The following is a 19,982-nucleotide window of genomic DNA, read 5'->3' as shown; positions in this document are numbered from 1 at the left end:
AAAAGCTCTCCCTGTTCTTTTTTAACATTAATTGGTAAGATATTTAAGAGCATACTTTTCAGATTTAATTCAGATCTAAGTTTAAGAATCTTTTGCATCTCTTTGTGTATCTGTATCCAATATTTTTGTGTTTCATTGCAGATCTTCCACATATGATAGAATGTTGTGTCCATGCTGTGACATTTCCAGCAATGTCCACTATAACCCTTAGTGAGTTTCACAGTATCTTTGGAAGTAGTGTACCATCTAAAAAACATTTTATCCCGGTTCTCTCTCAATAACTGATAGTTTGTAAATTTTATGTCCTTAGTCCATAAGTTTTCCCATAAGTCCATCAAGATAGTTTCTCCAAAATTTTGCATCCATTTTATCATACAAGTTTTTACTTGCTCTGTTTCTGTATGGTATTGCAATAATATTTTATAGATCTTCCCCAAGAGATGCCTCAGATCTCCAGATATTAATAGTTCATACTGCATTTTTTCTCTCAGTCTGCCTCCTTCTTTAATAATTTGTTCCTTTAGTCTTGATACTGTTTGGTGATATATCAGCCATGAAATATTTTTGCTTTGGGCTTGAATTTCTTGCCAGTTTTTTATGTTTCCTTCTTTGTCCATCATTGATTCATAACTGAATTGATCAATTCTATTTCTCACAGCAGCATCATAGTAGGCATTAATTGGCAGCATCAATAGTGAGATTGGTGGACTTAGTCTGTTTCTACATTGGAACCATATCTTGAGCAGTCCGTCCCTTATAATATGGGTCCCATCCTGTTTATGAATGGATTTCCATGATTTCTAATATGGAGATTATGTTGTTGCCCTACATTACAGGGTTCCTGTAGGTAATACTTGTGAATTATTTTGAATATTTGAAATTTACTATATCCATGCCAAATAATTAGTGTTATCAATTTGTTCTAAAACAGGTGAGTAAATAAGAAAGCTAAAAGGATACTTCTGCAATTCCAGAAACCCTACTGCTGAAAGATGAGCTTGTATATACATTTGTATATACATTTTCTTGTATATACGCAGGTGTCATCCACATAGTCTTTGGAAAGCACTTGTTAGATCTGGTGATAGCTGCTTGAGACTGGTGGTACCTTGTGTCTTTCTATTCCATATCTTCTGAAGGCGCTAAGGATTCAGGAGCGAAACAGCCTCTAGCAGATACATAGACTATTGCACTATTCCTCCAGCATCCTAGCCTTTTCTTAGATTTCAAGATCTTCATCACATTCCAGACAAGGCATATATTTGGCATAAAAGACATGAAATTCCTAATGGAGACTTGTTTGCCTGCCTAATTCCACCATAGGTCCTTATGCAAACCTCAGAAGGTTTTCAGTTGTAAGCTAGCCTTGCAACTGCTCCACAAAAGCTCATACATTTTTTCTAGCTCATTCACACACACATATATATATGTCATCTTAAATAACTAAATTAACTTTAAGTTAAGTTTCACTGCCTAGTTGCTTCTTGGAGGTCCTTATTTGTTTCAGATGAACAAGCAACTTTTGGGTACTTGACTGTTCTAGGCCCTACCATTAGGAGTCCTCTAAACTTCAGGTGAGAGGAATATATGCTTTTAGCTATTTCTGTGCCAGTTCCTTGCTTATTAACATGGGTAATGTGGGTCTTTCCCTATAGGTACATTTTGAAATCTGTACTGAACTGACAAGGAATGTCAAAGCATCCTTTGACAGAAAAATGCTCTAACTAGTCTTTTAACGGAGATCTTCTAACCCTCACAGGGATGATTCACATCCTACTCTGACCTCATTTTCTCACTGAATTAAAAAGAAAATTGGATTTACAATGACTTTCCATTCTGCCCTAGTAATGGAAAGCCAGCCTGCCACTCCTAATGCTTAGTGAAAAGACCAAAATTCTTCTGTAGCAGACTCTCTGGGTTCCTAGGGCTATTCATCAGCGTTCCTTGCCAACTATATAGTTGTTTCAGGGTTTTCTGGGAATGCTTCTCATTCACTACTACTGTTTTTTCTTCCTCTGTGCACTGGTTTCTAATTACGTGGTTGCCTTTAGGGGTAAGTTGGCAATTACTTAAGATTCCCATGTATTTCAAGAGGCTAAGGTTATGTCCATCTCAGAATTCGGGCCCTTCAGATAGCAGAAGATTTTGAGCTCTAGGAGTACAGTACGAGAGTCAACTCCTTTCTGACTGCTAAATACAGAATGGATATTCATGGCAAGTCCAATTTTCCTTTTCCATGCTGCTTTTAATAAATCTTAACTATGTTTTCTATTTTATTTTAAAAAGCCACTCTTCTATATGATGGCAGCACCATGCTTCTAAATGTGCAGTGGAAACAGTTCAAATCCATTATTAGGAATCAGCCAATTTATCTGCAAGTATGATCTGAAGTACTGAATAAAATACATATGTACTCTTTTGACTCCTTTGACAGAGCCTTCAGGGAGGCAAAGAGGAAATTAACAAACCCTCTGAGAAGCAATCTTTGTCGGTTTTATAGAGAGAGGTGAAATTCAAACTATGCTTCCTGGCTAACATTGTGTCTCCCTTCACTTGAGTGTTCTCGTGTAATTCATCTTGTGTAGTTTAGCTCTGAGGCAAAGTGTAAATGATAAAAGCTTATCACATTCCCTGTTTGTGGGTAATGTCTGGCATGAATACTTGCTTATAGGTGGTTTGTTTTAAACCTTTATCTGAACTGTGTGGTGGAAAGGTTTTTTTAAAATATTTTTTATAAATGTTTACTTTCCCATTCCATGCTTCTTATCCTATAAGTTATTGCTATTTTTTAAAGAAGTTGTAGGAGACCATATTTTAGAAAGGGAACTATAGACACAGGTGGCTAGATCACTTCCATTCTCTCAGATGGTTTGGAATCAAAACTCTGTGGTGGAAGATATGAAAGGTTTTGTTCCCTGTGATGGTAACATTCATAGGCTAAAAATACCATGTAAAATCATCACAGAATTCTTGAGGTGAATTCCTTAAGTGGCAAGCTACCAACTCAACATGCCAAATGCACATAGTAATTCGTCTAATCAAACAAGTATGTCACATGAAAATTGAAATCTCCCCATAATAATTGTATTGTTTAGACTAGTTCTTAGATTTGGAATATTGGAGACAGATTGTATGGATTTACCAGATGCTGATGAACACCATATGAACAGTATAGTTTCTAGTTTTGACCTTCCTTAGATTTAACTGACCAGTGACCAGTGTTGAAGCTTGTATGATCTAACACAAGAGTCCTTATATTGTGAAAAGATCCTTCTACTTACATGGATGCCCATTGCATAAGTGCCAGCTGCATACTCAGTATGGTTTACTCAGTATAGTTTAAGACTTATGTGGTATCTGTGCTGTCACCACTTTAGTATTGTGATGCAGCATATATGGCTTGGGGGAGGAGAAGAGAGGAGAGAAACTCTAAAGGTAACTGCCCTCTGTACTTATGGCTGTCTAAATCCCACACTCTGGCTTCTCCTTTTATTTAACTCGCTCAGTGTTCCACAAACAGTAAAAAGGGGGACGTAAGCTTTTATTAATTGGTTGATAGCATATAAGCTTTGTGTACCCTAAAGTGTTCTTATGACCCTAAAAGAATAAGATGTTATTTAATTGTGAGGTATTTTGACTAGACAGCTATTTTGACTAGACAGAAAAGACACCAATGAAAATGAACATTTACAGAGAATTAAATAAATAAATAAATAAATAAATAAATAAATAAAATAAAGGGTGTAACGAAGTAAAGGAATACTTCAGTAAAATGTAGAAATTGTTTTCAACTTCACTCCCTAGAGATTATTTGCTTTTTCCATTGGGAGTTAACATATTGAAACTATGCTATAGTTACCAAACACAAATACTGAAGGGAGATTTGATTCCTTTTTCTTCAGACGGGGTTCCTCAGTATTCAGTGTTCAATAACCTTTTTACCACAGCTGACAGGCTTACTACTCACATTCCAGGGCACTCCTTTAACTCAAAGAGATCTTAGTAATAGAACCTGACCTGTACACAGAAACTTAGATTTGATGGACCTTTAACAGGGTGCTTGTTTATTTCCCTAAAACAAGTTTCTTTCCTTAATCTGACCCTGAATCGTAACTAAAAGCTAGAATAAAAAGCTTGTTTAAGATGCAGTGGCTGAGGGAAAGTCTTTTCTTAAGCCAAGGCTGGCTGGCTCCCTCCCATCCAGTGGAGTTCCACAGGCTCTGATTGGCTTAGACATGGGCATGAAGCAGGAAAAAAATGAACCACGTGATTCGTGGTTCGTCACATTCCACAAACCAGAATCCATGAACTTCACGGCCTTTTCCCAGGTCACGAATCAGTTCATGGTTCATAGAATTTCAAACGTCTGGCCAGTGCCGGGCATTTGAAAGAGACAGCCCCCTTCTGCTGCTGCTCACAGTGGCAGGAGAACGGGGTTGTCACTATCACACAGCTCAAGCGGGCTTCAGCCCATTGGCTGAAGCCAGTGCAGAGTGTGGGAAGCTGACAGCCCATCAACAGGAGAATGGGGCTACCAGCTTCACTCATCCTGCGCCGGCTTCAGCCCATTGGCTGAACCCGGCGAGGGGGTCTGTGAAACTGACAGCCCCGTTCTTCTGCTGCCTGGGAGGCAGGAGAAGGGGGCAGTCAGTTTCACAGCCCCTGCACTGGGTTCAGCCGCTGGGCAGGAGAACAGGGCTGTCAGTTTCACATATGATCAGCAGTGCCAGCCTGTCTGGCTTTACAAACTGCTGACGACTCGCATGAACCGGGTCAAAAAAGTCGTGGAGTTTGTGGAAAACGCGGTCCCACAAACCACATTTTCACAAACCATGAATCAGCCTGGTTCGTGTGGTTTTTTGCTTCATATTGTGATTTGTGCCCACCTCTATATTGGCTGGCAATCTCAGGGATTTGCATAAGGTTTAAATCACAAGGATTGGTTTAGAGCTCTGGAGGATAGGTGGGACTTTGAGGATGTTTGCTACACTCCTTTTCTGGGTTGATAATATAGTATGTCATCCTTTAATTCTTGGTTGTAAACTACAACTCCAAACTGGGAAACGAGAACAGGACTTCTGTGGTTGCCATGTAAAGCTTCAGTCAGGAGTCATATGGTACAGAGTGAACCTGCTGTGGCAGAGCACAAGCCTAAGGCCTGGTTCAAACCGAGGCCTCCTAAGAAGTACTTCACTGGACAAAGCAATGAAAAATGATCACAGTGCACACTCCTACAGGCAACACAGACACACCTATCTCTAAACTACCTCAAACCTGAAGCTCTGACACTCTAGTTCAGCACAGGAGTTGGAGCCAACAGTAGTGGCCAAACCCCAGACTCCCATGCTGTCTGTGTCAGGCCTGAAGGGCAACAGAAGATCCAAGGTACACAGACACACACACAAAACATAAGGCATTCATTTGGTGGCCTTGTTTGCTGTTATTCTTCCTTCAGACCTGCAAACTAAGCCATCTTCTTTATGGCAAGCATGCAACCCAACCAAGAGTATAAAATTTCCTCATAGATCACACAGTGCTGCTCCTTTGAGTACAGAAGTCTACAAGATGGAAGAGTAGCATTGTTTAGACCACCCTGCCATTGCTTCCTTACATTGTGGCAGAGTATCAGATTTCTTCTACTTCACAGAACATGAGAGGACTGTGTGAACAGACCTTCCCCTCCCCAGCATTGGAGCATTGTGTCTCCACCTGCTTAACCAGTTGGGGAACTTGGGCTCTAGCTCCTCAAAGGATCCAGCAGACAATGCTGCAGAGAACGGCGGGCCAGCTGGCCCTCTTCACAGTCCCATGAGGATTATACGGTGGTGGTATGGCTGGGTCGCTTGATTTGAACTGGATGGTGGGGAATTCCTTTACCTCTTTCCCCTAACTTAACCATTCCCACTCCCATTGTCAGAAAGAAAATAAAAAACAAGGGAAAGGAAGCAAGAACAAACTAACATATCTGAAAGCAAAGAGGCTCCAGCCATCTCTCACTGATGCAGATGCAAGAACAGGGAGAGACCACACTGAGCTGGTTCTTCCTTCCCTCCACTCTGAAGCTGATAGGCAGGGAGGGGACATGTTCCTAATACTTTTCAATGGGGAGATGTTGTTTCACTTCATTTGCCAAATTTGTTTCACCATTCCAGAAGTTTCTTTAATGAGCTGAACCAACAATTTCCAGGTGTATTTTTGTCTTGTTTGTTTTGTTTTGCATACCTCTAACTAACATTAAACTGGCAATGCTGGCTTCTTTAGGACGACCATGGGAGGAGGCTAGTGAAATGAATTGTGTCTGTGTGTGTGTGTGCTGTACCTTGAGTTGTGCATGTGTTGATTAACTCCTGTGTTTGACAGAGAAGCTGAGGTGGAGAGGGGTTTCATGCTTTCACAAATAATACTTGTTATCCTTCAGCATACCTTAGCCTTATTCATATTATGTGTTTCACTTCCTGAAGCAAGTGTTATTTATCTATCACATTTTTATCCTGTTCTTTCTCCAAGAAGCTCAGGACAATGTACATGGTCTCCCCCCCCCCATTTTATCTTTACAACAATCCTGTGAGGTAGGCTAGGCTGACTGGTGTGTGACTGACCCAAGATCACCTAATGAACTTCATGTATGAGTCTAGATTTGAACGGGGTCTCCCAGGTCCTGCTCCGACACTAACCACTACACCAGTGTCACTTTCATTTTTCCAACTATTTCTGTATGCCAGCAGTATGTAGCTGGTGATCCAGGGTCTCACGCCTGTGTTATGGATTTCTAGCTGGCCCCTAGACCAGGGACATCCCTTTTATCCACTTTTTTCCTTAAACACTGTTTAACCCCCTCCATGCAGACTGAAAAAGAAACTGTGTAAGAGTTCTCCATTTATGCATCTCTGCTGCTCGCAGTTTTGAATGGGAATGAGCAGTTGAGGTTAACATAGAAATGCCTCTGCCATAACCTGTGTTGCTGTGGAAGCAGCAGGCAGAGGCTATAATTTTGTCTTTAGTTTAGTTGGCTTCTCACTATTTGAAGCAGCTTACAAACAAAATTATAGGAAAACAGTAAAACCAAGTCAGAAACAATCACAACTTAATTAAAACAGCATATTACATTGTTTTAACTGCCAGAAACAAGCTCATACAAAAAATACACTCTCATTTGGGTCTCAGCCAAGAAAAGTTTGTGAAGACAAGGTAGCTTTATGCAGCTTGTGAAAACAAGTAGAAAGGGTGCCCTGCGCATCCTCCTTAGGCAAATTATTCCATAGGGTAGTCATCGACACAGAAGATGTCATTGATCTCATGGAGGATGATCATACCGCCTGATTGGAAGGCACTTCCAACAGAGTGGGTTGAGCAACATTGGTAGATGGGTCTTCAAGGTTCCCAGGGCATAAAGGGATTTCAGGGTTGAAAACACCACTTTGATTTGCACTCAGAAACAAATTGGCAGTCAGTTGTTGTAAAATGGGGTAGCATTGGTTCATGTTTGGTCTTCTGTGCAGTCCCATATGGGGGGACTTTGCATGCACAGGTCTGCCAATCGGTAAGTTTCATAGCTAAAATTCCTCAAAGGGGCATGTGCCTCTTCCCAGAGTGCAGGTGCAGCTTCTTTCCCACCAAAACAGCCCTTTCTCTGGGAGGAGCGATGCCCCCACCCTCAGTTCCTCTTTTGCCACTGGTTGAAGAGGTTCTTAGCGATCTTTCATCAATTTTATTCTTCACCTAGACAAAAGGGAGAGAGAGATGGTCAGAATGGCTGAAAAAGCTTTATTTAAAAAATGCACTCAGTGCAATACAAAAATGACTAAAATGGACAGGCACTCTATGACTTGTCTGCTTGAGAGAGGGGAATAATGTTAGCTTGTGCAAACACTGCCAGAGCTTCACCCCTAAGGCCAGAGCAGAAAGAGTTACCAGGCTCAAGGCCACTTTATGGGAACGGGCATTGTTGGCTGCAGTTAGCCCATCTACTAAATTGGCTAAGTTCTTTGCCCTCATGGAACTTGCCAATTGACCAGATTTGACACCACCAATCGTAGCACTCTCAGAGGCTCCAACTCTCTCAGATCTGACTATACCATTTTGAATCCAGAAACATCACTGAACCTCAAATGCACCAAGTTCATTGGATCTAACTCCATCTCAGATTTGTCAATCAGCTTTGGACACCACCCCACTGAGCTTTGAGCACTTTGAACCCATCAGCTTTGATAGCTCCTTGGATCCGACAATGCTCCAAATCCAGAGAGCCATTGGATCAGAGAGTACAAATCCCATCTATGACACCCACCTTTATGGATTCACATTTGACTTCGAGCCCAATAGGGCATAGATCCGAGAGAACTGAAGGGCCAACTCCAGAGTCCCTGAAACCACCCAGAAAGAAGACCAAGTCTAAGCCAAAGTACTCCAAACATAAAAGGAGTTCTCACAGGATGCAGGTCATAGACCTGGAGATCTGGAGGTAGTGGAGATCCCACATATCCCTTCTTCTCATTCAGGTTCCTGCTTGGCTTACTTCTCAGAAGACAAAGAGGAATTCCTCAAGAACCCTCTTACACAGCCCTTAGAGGGCATGAATAAATTTCACACCAGAGCTGCTGTGCGAACAAATGTCCAGCGTGGTATCAGGGAGCACCTCTACCGTTGGGAGTCGATTGGAGTGAACCCTACAGAGCAGAACCTGTAGGATTCACATCCAATCTTACACAACCTAGAGTGCACCATCAACAGCACTCTGTCCCAAAGTCATCCACGGCATTTCAGTTACCTGAATCAGAACCGGAGCCTTACCTGGGGGAGCAGAACCCAAGTCTACCATCTGAACTGTCTCTAGATGATGCTGTGGGAGATAGGGAACCTCTTTCTCTCATGGATGACTTTCGGCTCTATGCTGAGCAGATGCTCCGAATGGAAAAATCCTTAGACATAGGATTTTGTCCTCTTCTGAGCCAAGACCCATGGACAAAATACTGCAACACTTCTCTTCTGGGAACCTAGCCAACATTGTGTTCCCCGTGATCAAGGGGTTCATAGATTTAATGACCACGCTTTGTCAGAAGCCGGCTTCCGTTCTCCCTACATCTAAGAAGCCTGAAAGGCTTTATAAAACCAAGGAAGACAAATGTCCCCTTCTATTTACCCATCATCCTCCATCATTGTTAGTTACAGAGGAGATGCAATCAAGACACAGGCCGTCACCTCCACCAGGAGAGTAAGTGAATTAGTGGCATTACTTATGGATCCTCCTTTCCTGAAGTTCCATGCAGTGGTACTAAGACCTAGCTTGTAATTCTTACCAAAGATAGTTTTCAAATTTCGCAACCCACAGGAGTTAATACTAGTTGTATTTTTCCCTTTTCCAGCGTCCGAGGCAGAGAGGCACATACTCTGGATGTGAGGAGGGGCAAACTCTTTTATTTAAACTGCACAGCATCGTTTAGGTCAGACGTTCAACTTTTTGTTTGTTATGCAAGCCCAAATAGGGATAAAAAGGTTACTTCTCAACCATTGCCAGATGGGTAGTTCAGGCTATTAAGGTGTTTTATGAACAAACTGACTTACCTTGTCCACTCGTAGACCATGTCCATTCCACCAGGTCACAGGTGTCTTCAGCAGCCCTGCTCAAAGGTGTTCCTCTACAAGACATCTGTAGAGCTGCAACATGGACTTCAGGTGACACCTTTATCAGGCATTACACCTTAGATGTACATAACAGGAAGGAAGCAACCATGGGTCAAGCGGTCCTGCAGACGCTGTTCTCATGAAGAGCATACCCCTTCTTCATGGATAAGTGGCTTGTTAATCTGCCACATGGGACTGCACAGAAGACCAAAAATGAAAACAGGGTTGCACTTACAGTTAACTGTTGTTCGTTGAGGTCTTCTGTGCAGGCCCACATACCTTCCCAATGTGGGCTCTTCACTGCTTACCTGGAGAATCCAGTGGCTAAGGAGAAACTAAGGGTTAAGGCATTGCTCCTCCAAAGGAGTGGGCTGTTTTGAAGGGGGGAAAAGTCGAGTCCTGTGCTCTGGAAAGGGGCAGATGCCCCCTTTAGGAATTTTAGCTATAGAACCTAATGATTGGCAGGCCTGTGCGTGCTCAGTCTCCCCATGTGTACCTGTACAGAAGACCTCAATGAAGAACAAGTTACAGGTAAGTGCAACCCTGTTATTTCACCCTATCCCAGCTAATAGCTTAGCTGTAGCATTTTGCACAAAATGAAGCTTCGGCGTTATCTTCAAGGACAGCCCCACAAAGAACTCTGTGCCTGTATCATGTCTTGGGAGGGAGGGATCTGATTGGAAAAGCCAGTGTAGCCAACCCTTCAGCCCTTGGTTAGTTCAAAATATGGCAGTTTAGTTGCTGACTTCTATTGAAATACCTTGTAAGATTCTAACGTCAGCTTCTATTGCTTTTTAAAAATTCCCCCATTGTGGTTTAGTCTAGAGCTGTTTCAAGAAACTTCCTTTGATTGTCTGATGTTAGGCTTCAAGAAAGCACATCATAGTTTGTTTTAAAAGGAAATGGGAAATTCCACTGATGAACAAAATGAAATGTGAATAAGAGCCTTAAAAGCTAATGTGAATGTTCTCTTTGAAATTTAATTATTTGTAAAAGCATCTGACAGCACAATCTATTTATACGCATTGTTTTCACTTCTGAGAAATTAGATGATCTTTGATAGCCTTTGAAGCTTTGGGATTTGTAATTTAAATAAGCAACATGTTGCACCTTAGGGGCATTATAAGAGGAGAGTGACCCTATGAATTGACCTCAGAGTCCGTAGATTAGGCATTTTGATCTTCTGAGCAATCGTAGGCCCAAATACCTTAGGCTGCCTCTTCCCATGTGCTCTGATATGGTCTTGGAGATCTATAAAGGACAAGGACCCATATGAATAACACCATCTAAGCATCATGTTCAAACAGCCATGACATGAAAGAAGGCATTCTTGACTACTCCAAATGATGGGATTTATTTCCTTCTTAAGGCAAAGTCACTAAAATCCCAAGCAGAACACAACTCGGCTATAGACTTGCCAATTTATTCTAAATTTTTAGGGGCTCAGCATTAAGGATCTGGTCATTTGTGCTCTAAATCCATGTGTGATTGCGGAAAACTCTTAACTCTACTTGAGTTTAATGTGCGACTGCACTCACCTTCAAAATGATTTTGGGGGAGGGGAAAGGGCTCCTGTGTGTGTGCACGCAGAGGCAAGAGTGGCTTTGTTTGTCCCTGTTTTCCACACAGAGCTGAACTACATGAGACAAATTACGCAACGACACTCAAGTGAAGGGAGAAGCAATGTTAGCCGGGAAGCATAGTTTGAATTTCACCTCTTTCTACAGAGCCAGCAAAGATCACTCCTCAGAGGGTTTGTTAATTTCTTCTTTGCCTCCCAGAAGGCTCACTCAGTTATTAACAAATCCTCTGAGGAGCAACCTTTGCTGTAGTTTATCTCTCAGTGTGCTTTCACAGATAGAAAAGAGCCATGAGGGAGCAGGCTCATTGTCCTGTTCCACATGTCTTCTGGGCAAACAGGAGGAAAAGAGAGAAAGAGCCTGCCCAGTGTTCTTGTCTATCTGGGTGGAAAGCAGGGACAAATGAAGCCACTTCTGCCTCTCCACTCACACATAGGAGTCCTTTCCCCTGCCCCTAAACCGTTCAGAAGGCATTTGCAGTCACACGTTAAATTCAAGTAGAGTTGGGGTTTTCTTCAAGCACACATGAGTTTAGAGCACATGTGACCAGACCCTAAGGTTAGTCACTCATGTAGGCTCTACCCATCCTTGTAAGCCAGGCCTCTGATGCATGGGTTGTACCAATTGCAATGGTACCAATCCTCCATCTTGATTTTGTACATAAAAATGTTAGTATAGTGGGGCTGAATTTCCCCATGGGGCAGCAGCTGTCACACAGATTGTGCTTACACTTATGACACACTTGTTTGGCAGTAGCAGCATGATAAATCAGCTCAATAAAGATTCTTGTAGGTCAAAGCATCCTCCTGCGGTTCAGGGTGGTTTGTGAAGGATATCCGCTGCACCACACCCAGTTAATCAGATAAAATTTTTTTGATGGTGTCTCTTTAAGAAAACAAATGCAAGCAGCATGCATCATCTGATTTAGCTGTAATATTTTGAAAAATAGAATTTTGTCAGTATCAGTTGAAACACATTTGCTAACAAAGTTATGAGTGAGCTATAGCAATGTATCCTAAGACAATAAATATCCTAAATACAAAAGAATGAGTTCTCTGTAGGTCAACTTTCTGCAACATTCTGCTTGTACAGAGGCTTCCCAGACACAGGAGTAACTCTCCTCCCGAGGGTGACATGAAATCTCACACATATTCACAGTAAAATATGGTTATTTATTATCCACAAGAGAGACTGTGTGTTTCTCCTGATTGAACTGAACAAAGCATCACTTCTCCTGTAGAGAGATATATTCATGGTTACAGTGTGAAACCAAAAACTGTGTTCTTCTCCGAACTCATTCAGTAGCCACAGATTTCTATCACATCATCCCTTAGTTTTTTTTAACATAACTTGTTGAACATAAGCGTAATTATTTTATTGAAGAGTTTGTTTGAATCTCATGGAGCTGAAGCGTTTGGACTGGAGACTCCCTTTATTTAAATCTAGTCCCCACCACCACCTCTATTAGATTCCATTTGTTGTTTGTTTCTCAAAATTTGATACTGTACTGATTAACGCGGTGGCCTTTTGAGGATCCCAAACCATGGGTTGATGGGTTACAAAACTCCACCTAATGGGTGATGAGCCCTTATTGAGCCACATTTTTGATGTCTTTTGGAAGGACCTAATGCATTGCTAGCACACATGCATCGAAAGTAAAAGCACACACTCAATCTGAGAAGAGCAGTAGGACAGCAAGGTGAGGTCATTCAGTGGTGGCTCGGACCCTTGGTATACCCTCTGAGGCTCATCTTGAGTTTCCTCTTTCAGCTGTCTTGGTTTCCTACCCACAATACTGGTGTTGACAATGGGGGAGCGGGTCATAACACTGACTCCTCCTCTTCCTGTCACATGCTTGCAGCTGGTCTGGAAAGATTCACGGCCAAAGGCTTCCTACAGTAGCTTTCAATAATAATACCATTATGCATGAACCAGCAGCCCTTGTTCAACTCTGTTGTTTGCAGTCTTGTGCTTTGAACATGCAGTCCTCTGGGTGAAAAGCACATCAGAATCAACCATATTTCCTGCTGTTCCTTCTATGAAATGAGACCAATTTTGGGGGGCAGGGGACAACAAGAGAATACATAATGGGCTTGTTCCAGGTCCAGCTTTTCTCCCCCTTTTCAGACATTCAGCAGCAGTCTAGACAGCTAGCAATCAGTAAACAGCTTCCCGACTTCCTGAATTTGCATATACCTTGACGCAATATCATAGCTGAATGCATCACCTTTGGCAGCCCTGCCAGTAGCTAGAGTTTTCAAAAGTCACGCCTGGCTGTCTGCCAGACAGTCAATAATTGTGGGGCCTGGAAGCCCCCCCTCTCCTTTGCCTGCAGGAAATCTGTCTCTCTCCAATACAGGAGGCTCTGCCAGCCTTCTGTATTTCCTTCCTTTGCCTCCCAGCAGAACGAACACCAGGCCTCAGAGAACCTAGGTTGTTATTTTGGAAGCCTTCTCACACTGCCCTACAAATTAACGCTACGTTTTTCTGAGTCCTCTTGCCTTTTCTAGCCACACTGAGCTCAGTGTGGCTTAAGGAAATTGTTGTGAGTGAACAGAATTATTAACATACCATTACAAAAGTCTTCAAAAATGTTGTTGGGGTACAGTTAATTTTATAGGAAAGCTTAAAAGCCCTGATAAAAGCTCGTGGCAATGTTTAAGAAAGATAAGGCGTGTTATTGTAGTCAAACAAAGCCTGTGTGTTCAGACCGTTTATTTACAGATCTTTGTGGTAAGATCAGTGTGTCCATTTTGCTCTGTAGCTTTCTTTTTTAATCTTTTCATGGAGTTTGTTTGAAAGATGCTTCTGGCAAGCAGACACAGTGGGGCAGCATTCAGAGTGTTCAGTTGTAAGGCAACCACCTTACCAATAAGGCTGACTCCTGCAAATGGCAAGATTGGCCACTTGTCGTGGCCCCACATCCTTGTCTTTCTCGCATTTTTCAGAGTGAGAGAGAACTCACCTTTTCCCTGCAAAACTTGTAAAGGTGCTTGCACTGACAAAGCATTGCTGGAATCCACGCCCCCCCCCCCCAATCCAGGAGACAGCACTGTTTATATACGAAGTTTGCAAGCTTAAATGGGTGGATAGCACTCATAATACCTGGAAATGGCTAATACTGGTAATTGCCCATTCATGTGTATTCTCAATTGTGGCTCCCACCTTGTGGAACAACCTCCCTGAGGAGATCAGGAAGGCTCCCACACTTCTATGACTCTGCAGAATGTGTAAAGCAGTTATGTTTAAGAGCACATTTTTAAAAAGAGATGAGAACTGTAGTAGACGGAACAGCCATGAGGGTACCTGTATAATGGAATAGGATGGAATCCACTGCAGTGATTATTGTAGGTGTTGCCTGCATTTGCTGCATTGCCTTACACCTTGTAATACACTTTGTGTATTTAGCCCTAGTTTGTTGTTTGTATTGTTCTCTAATTCTGTAATCCTAGTCCTTTTGCACTGTTCATTGGTTGTCATTTGTTTTATATCCTGTAATCTGCCTTGAGTCTCAGCTAGAAAGGCAGACACTTACTTACTTACCAATTTTTTCAAGGCAAAACTGCCAGTGGTAGTGAGGAATGGTGGACACAAAGAGAGGACTCTCCATTGCCACTGCGAACGTCTCTATATTCACTATGTTTGCAATGAGACCAGAATGGGAATCATCCCCATGTGGAAGCAACCATCTGTAGATAGATTTAGAATGCCTTCTGTGAGAGAAAGTATGAGTAAAAGATTCAAAAACCAGTGGATTACTATGTTGCTGTTCCTATGGTATGTAAATTATATACTGAGTGAGGCATCTGAATTGCAAATGTTTTTTGCACATTAATACAAATTTATATTTAAATCCTGAGTTGGTGGGATTTTCCCTTCACCCCCATTACACAACCCTGAATCTTATTAGCATTAATGAGTGTTAGGTATAAATGCTAAGCTTAACAACACAGCTGCTTGGTGTTGAGAAGGAGTGAATACTCTAGCTCTTTCATTTCTATGGTATCCCCAGGAGAACACAAACCAGTGGTGGCTCCATGCATAGACTGGCTGGCTGCATGCCAATTCATTAGTATGCTAATAATCCTTCGAAAATTCTCTCATGCTGTACTAGCTAGATTAGCCCTTATTTGTCTTGTTTTCACCTGTTTATCAGACACAGGCTGCCGTGCACGCAATTATTTCAGCGTTTCTGGGAGCTGCATTAGCTTCCTTGTCTCCCATGCTGGAGGCATAAGCAGCAGTGGTGGCCTTATCTATACAGTAGTAGTCTTGAGGTCATCATGCCTCCAGGATAGTCTCCTTTCTTGTGTCCTGTCAACATCTTGATGAGCAGTGATAACTGGAATTGCTACATTATTTTAGCAGATGAGGGACTATTTTCTTTTTCCTTGCTTCTGGGGCTGCCTGTGTATCTTAGATTTGCACGACTTGCACAAAAGATGCTAAACTGCAGGCATGCAATTACGTCATTATGATGGTATGCCGCTTTTGAAACTCATACGTTCACTGTAAATATACATAGTCCATCCTCTGTTTCCTTGCTTAGGATGCACAGCTTCAGTATTCACAGGTTTAACGTGAGATTTACTTCTCAGTAATAACCTGCAAGTTGTTGGAAGTCCGTTTGGACTGTTTGTCCTTGTGCTTTTTGGTTTTGTTTTTTGCTCATGCCCTATTAGTCTTCTACCAATGTTCCACTTTTCTTTAGTTTTTGGCAGGCTGTTCAGAACACCATTTCCTCCTTTTGAACCTGCTGAAGTCCAATTGTTCTTTGCTTACACTACATCAGTCTTTCCCAGAATTTAGCCTGGAGCTTGAATCCACAGGGGAGCCCCCAGTGTGTTTAGATAATAAAACTGCTTCCTAAAGGGATCTTGGTTGAACAGTGTACTCAGATAATGCTGTCCAATTTGACGTTTAACATCCATTATTTTCCCTCCCAGTGATGCTCCACATTGCTCTGTTATTCAGAACTCAGTACATGCGTAATCGCCCCTCTGCACCTATCTGATGATGAATTTTCAACTTATTCCAAAATGAATGTCTGTATTCTTTATAGGTCACTCTTCTCCGAGAACTCAGGGTAGGCCATGGTCTTTTCTTATCTCAAAATACTCTTTTCGAGGAGAGGTATGGGGTGATGCTGAGAGATGGCAGCCTGCCCAATGAAAGGCGAAGCATGCATTACCATTTAAAGTTGGGTGCAAAAAGTACCTGCATTTAAAAGCCAGAATACATGTAGGGTGCCAGCAATTGCAAATGGACTAGCCAAGTTTTAATGGTGGTGTTTCTCTGTGTTAAATGTATTAATTGCCATCTGGAAAGACTGCGCATTAATGGGAAGCCTGCCATTCAAACTCATATATGCCTGTTGCAGTTTTATATGATTGTTTCTAAGGGGTTGTTTTGCTCCTGTTGAGCTTCCAAACTGGAGGCTGTGGGGTTTTGTTTTGTTTATTAATCATCTATATGACCTCAGTGCTTAAATGACCAATTTCCAGATTTTCCCCTCTTTTGATTCAATCTTTCTCAAATCTGGTTTGATACGATCATTTTGGAAAGATCCTTCAAAACATGTTTGCATACTATATGAACAGGAAGGTGTATTATGAAAAGATCCTGCCTATCTTGATGCCATTTTTCTTGCCTAAATCCCTCCACCCTGACCACTGAAGAGATTTAGGGGCTATGCTTTAAAACTGACAATAGCTACATTACTGTTGCTCAGTAATAATGATAGATTGCCACAGTTTGCTAGCTAATCTGTATCCTCCACTTTCACTTTTTTAAAAAAAATTCTCTTTTATTTTGTCAGAGGAAAAAGGTCTAGAGCTTTTTTGTTTTTCAGAGGAGTTAGTAGGTCATGGCACTAGATTACTATAACACAATTGCATTATAGTGATCTTAAGTGTTGATTAACATGAAAAGCCCAAGAAAGCTCCCCATTGCTGTTTGGGAAATCGCAACGGAGGAGCGTATTCAAGGAAATTGCACAGAAAGCGGCCAAGTGGATTCTATTTTGCCACTGCAAATGCCTTTGCATTCACGGCAGCAACAAGAGCTTTACAGAGAATTGTTGTCATATGGGAGCAGTTTGTATCTTGCTTTTAGTACTTGCATTTTAAAATGTGAAGCCAGATTTAATCCGTGCAGTGCTGTTATTACGGTAGAGTGTTACAAATATGTTGTTCCTCTTTGTTTGTTTTTAATTTAAGGATTATGCCACTCTATTGGAGTAAGCAACTTTCTCATTGACCATTTGGAGCAATTAAGGGAAGACTGCCAAATAACTCCTCATGTGAATCAGGTGAGTGTACTATGCACATTGATCCATTGACTAGTACCTTTTTATTCCTCCCCTCCTTGAAGGTAGCCAAGGCAGCTTACGTAGCTCTTCTTATTCCGTATCCTCCCCCAAAAACTTGTGAGGTATGTTGGAAGAGAGTGACTATTCCAGGGTTACCCAGTGAGCTTCATGGCTGGGTGGGACTCCAACACTCGCATTACTGTACTACACTACCTCCCTATCATAATCATTAACTATCTGTCATGTGGACAGAAAAGAGGTTTTATTAAAGGGCTTCTTTGAGGAGGTGAATATGTACGCTGCTCCAGAACTCCACTTTATTGCTGGCAGGTCCCAGGGCAGCTTTCATGTTCAAAAGTAGTATATCTTGGAATGCTAATGTTGAGGGCTAAAGTGGGTGGGCTGTCACCTTCTCACATTGCTTATAAGCTCCCCAGAAGCTTGCTGCTCTTGACAAAAGCATGCAGGGCTAGATGGATTTATTTGTCTGATCCACTGTGTTTCTTAGCTTCTATTTTCTTATTTAAACATTCCACCTTTCTTAAGGTCAGTTGTGGCAGATTGGCCTATAAAAAGACAGTTTAGCAAGCATCAGAGACATTGAAACCAATAAAACAGTAACAACAGCAGCAAACAATCTCTGTGGTCTTTGCAGCATAAAACCCCTCAATTTTAAATCGCTACTCAAAGCATACCTGAACAACACACAGTATTACAAAACAAGGCCAACATGTGGGTCTTTTTTATTTTCTCAAGGAGAGCATTCCAAAGGGCCAAAATTAACCCAAGTAGGGGCCAGTGAGTTAAATTTATGGGATTGTCTCAACAGCTGAGAGGAGAGGAGCTGGTCCTACAAGTAGGTGGGCCCTTCTTGTACAAGGCTTCAAAAGTAAAAACCAGCACCTTAGATTGGGCCCAGAAGTACACAGGTAACCAGTGAAGCAGTTTGAAGGTGAGGGTAATATGCTGTTACTCTTCACAGAGGATGTCAAAGTCAAACCCCACACCATTTAGGGTAGGCTTAATAATCCCTTCTGAAATTGCCACATTGCCCATCAGCATTACCTCCTCCTTGTATAAGTTCAGCTTTGCTTTACCAACATAAGTAAATATCTAAGGGTCAAGCTATAAGTGACGAATGACACTTGCTTGGCAAGCGAACAAACTCACATGTATTCCTCCCTGTTCATTTGCGCTCCACTTGACCAATGCTTTTGACTTCCACATTATATGCTTTTACTTCATCCTTTACTGCTCCTTGCTCAGTCTTTGCTCTGTATGTAAACTGCCACAGAAAGTTTTGATGTAAAATGGAGGACAAACAAATCAAACACTTTCTCCCCCTCTGTAGAAGGTACGGAGGGGATGGAGAGAATCTCATTCCATTAGTACAGTTCAAGTATACATACCCATTGGCAGGAGCCCTTTGTCTTTGAATATCTGCCCCAGTCATGTTTTAAGCAGTGCTGAGATGCAATTTTAAAAGCCAAAAGAGCTCCCCAACACTGTTAGCTTTCCATTCTGAAATCCTTTTTATTCCCAGCCAGTTTACGCTATGGGAAGTAGCTAGAGAGAGAGGGAGGGAGAGGGAGAGAGCGCGTGCTGGTGGATGGATCTGTGGAAGCAGGCCCAGGAGGAAATTTGGATACATCCTAACTGTGTACCTCGTCACTGTCACTGTTCCCTTGCTTTTCACTGCTTGGGAAAGACCTGCATTTGAAGGTCTGTCTCTTAGGCTTCAGTTTCCTTCAGTTCCTGTTCCCTGGGTGAGCCTGGGAATTAATGATATTTTCAGAACAGGTGTTTTGTCCAGATTACATTCTTCCACCCATTTTAAAGTATTGTAGAATCAGCATTTAAATAACACTCTCATGTAGCATTAAGCAAGAGTGCTGAAAGACTACAGCATCTCCGTGGCAATAATAATAACAACAATATTTGATTTATATACCGCCCTTCATGATGACTTAACACCCACTCAGAGCGGTTTACAAAGTATGTTATCATTATTCCCACAACAACAATCATCCTGTGAGGTGGGTGGGTCTAAGAGAGCTCCTAGAAGCTGTGACTGACCCAAGGTATCCCAGCTGGCTACAAGTGGAATCAAACCCTGTTCTCCAGATTAGAGTCCTGCGTTCTTAACCACTGTACCAAACTGGCTCTCAAAGAAGTGGTGGGGGAAGGGAGATAGGAGGGTGGCTCCAGTGCAAAATTCCACTTGTGCAAGAGCAAAAAAGCAAGAAAAAGACCACAGTAGCTGCTTGTGCTAAATCAGTTTTATTGTATTTTCATTTGTGCAACTCATTCCCAGGCACTATAATACATAGGGAGGAAACCATTAGGTGTTGCACAAGGTCTTGGGCAAGCGGAACTTCACTTGCACAGTGCTAGATTCAAGCCAAAAGTTGTACCTTCCCACACTCGGGAGCAGGCTGCACCCAAGTGGTATCACTATTGACTTGGGGCTT

The 19,982-nt window shown here is 42.0% G+C and overlaps 1 protein-coding gene across 2 annotated transcripts in view; it reads left to right on the top strand.

Moving 5' to 3' along the window:
- The window catches only part of LOC129331143 (uncharacterized oxidoreductase ZK1290.5-like), a 98,187-nt gene that overhangs the window by 49,358 nt on the left and 28,847 nt on the right, over positions 1-19,982 (top strand). For both annotated transcript variants that reach the window (XM_054981522.1, XM_054981523.1), the window contains exon 4: positions 17,420-17,511. In XM_054981522.1, coding sequence (XP_054837497.1) covers positions 17,420-17,511 — 92 coding nt within the window. The remainder of the gene's footprint in view (positions 1-17,419; positions 17,512-19,982) is intronic.

The sequence above is a fragment of the Eublepharis macularius genome, chromosome 5 (assembly GCF_028583425.1).
Source record: "Eublepharis macularius isolate TG4126 chromosome 5, MPM_Emac_v1.0, whole genome shotgun sequence".
Classification (NCBI taxonomy): Eukaryota; Metazoa; Chordata; class Lepidosauria; order Squamata; family Eublepharidae; genus Eublepharis; species Eublepharis macularius.
This window is presented reverse-complemented; position numbering and strand designations above follow the sequence as displayed.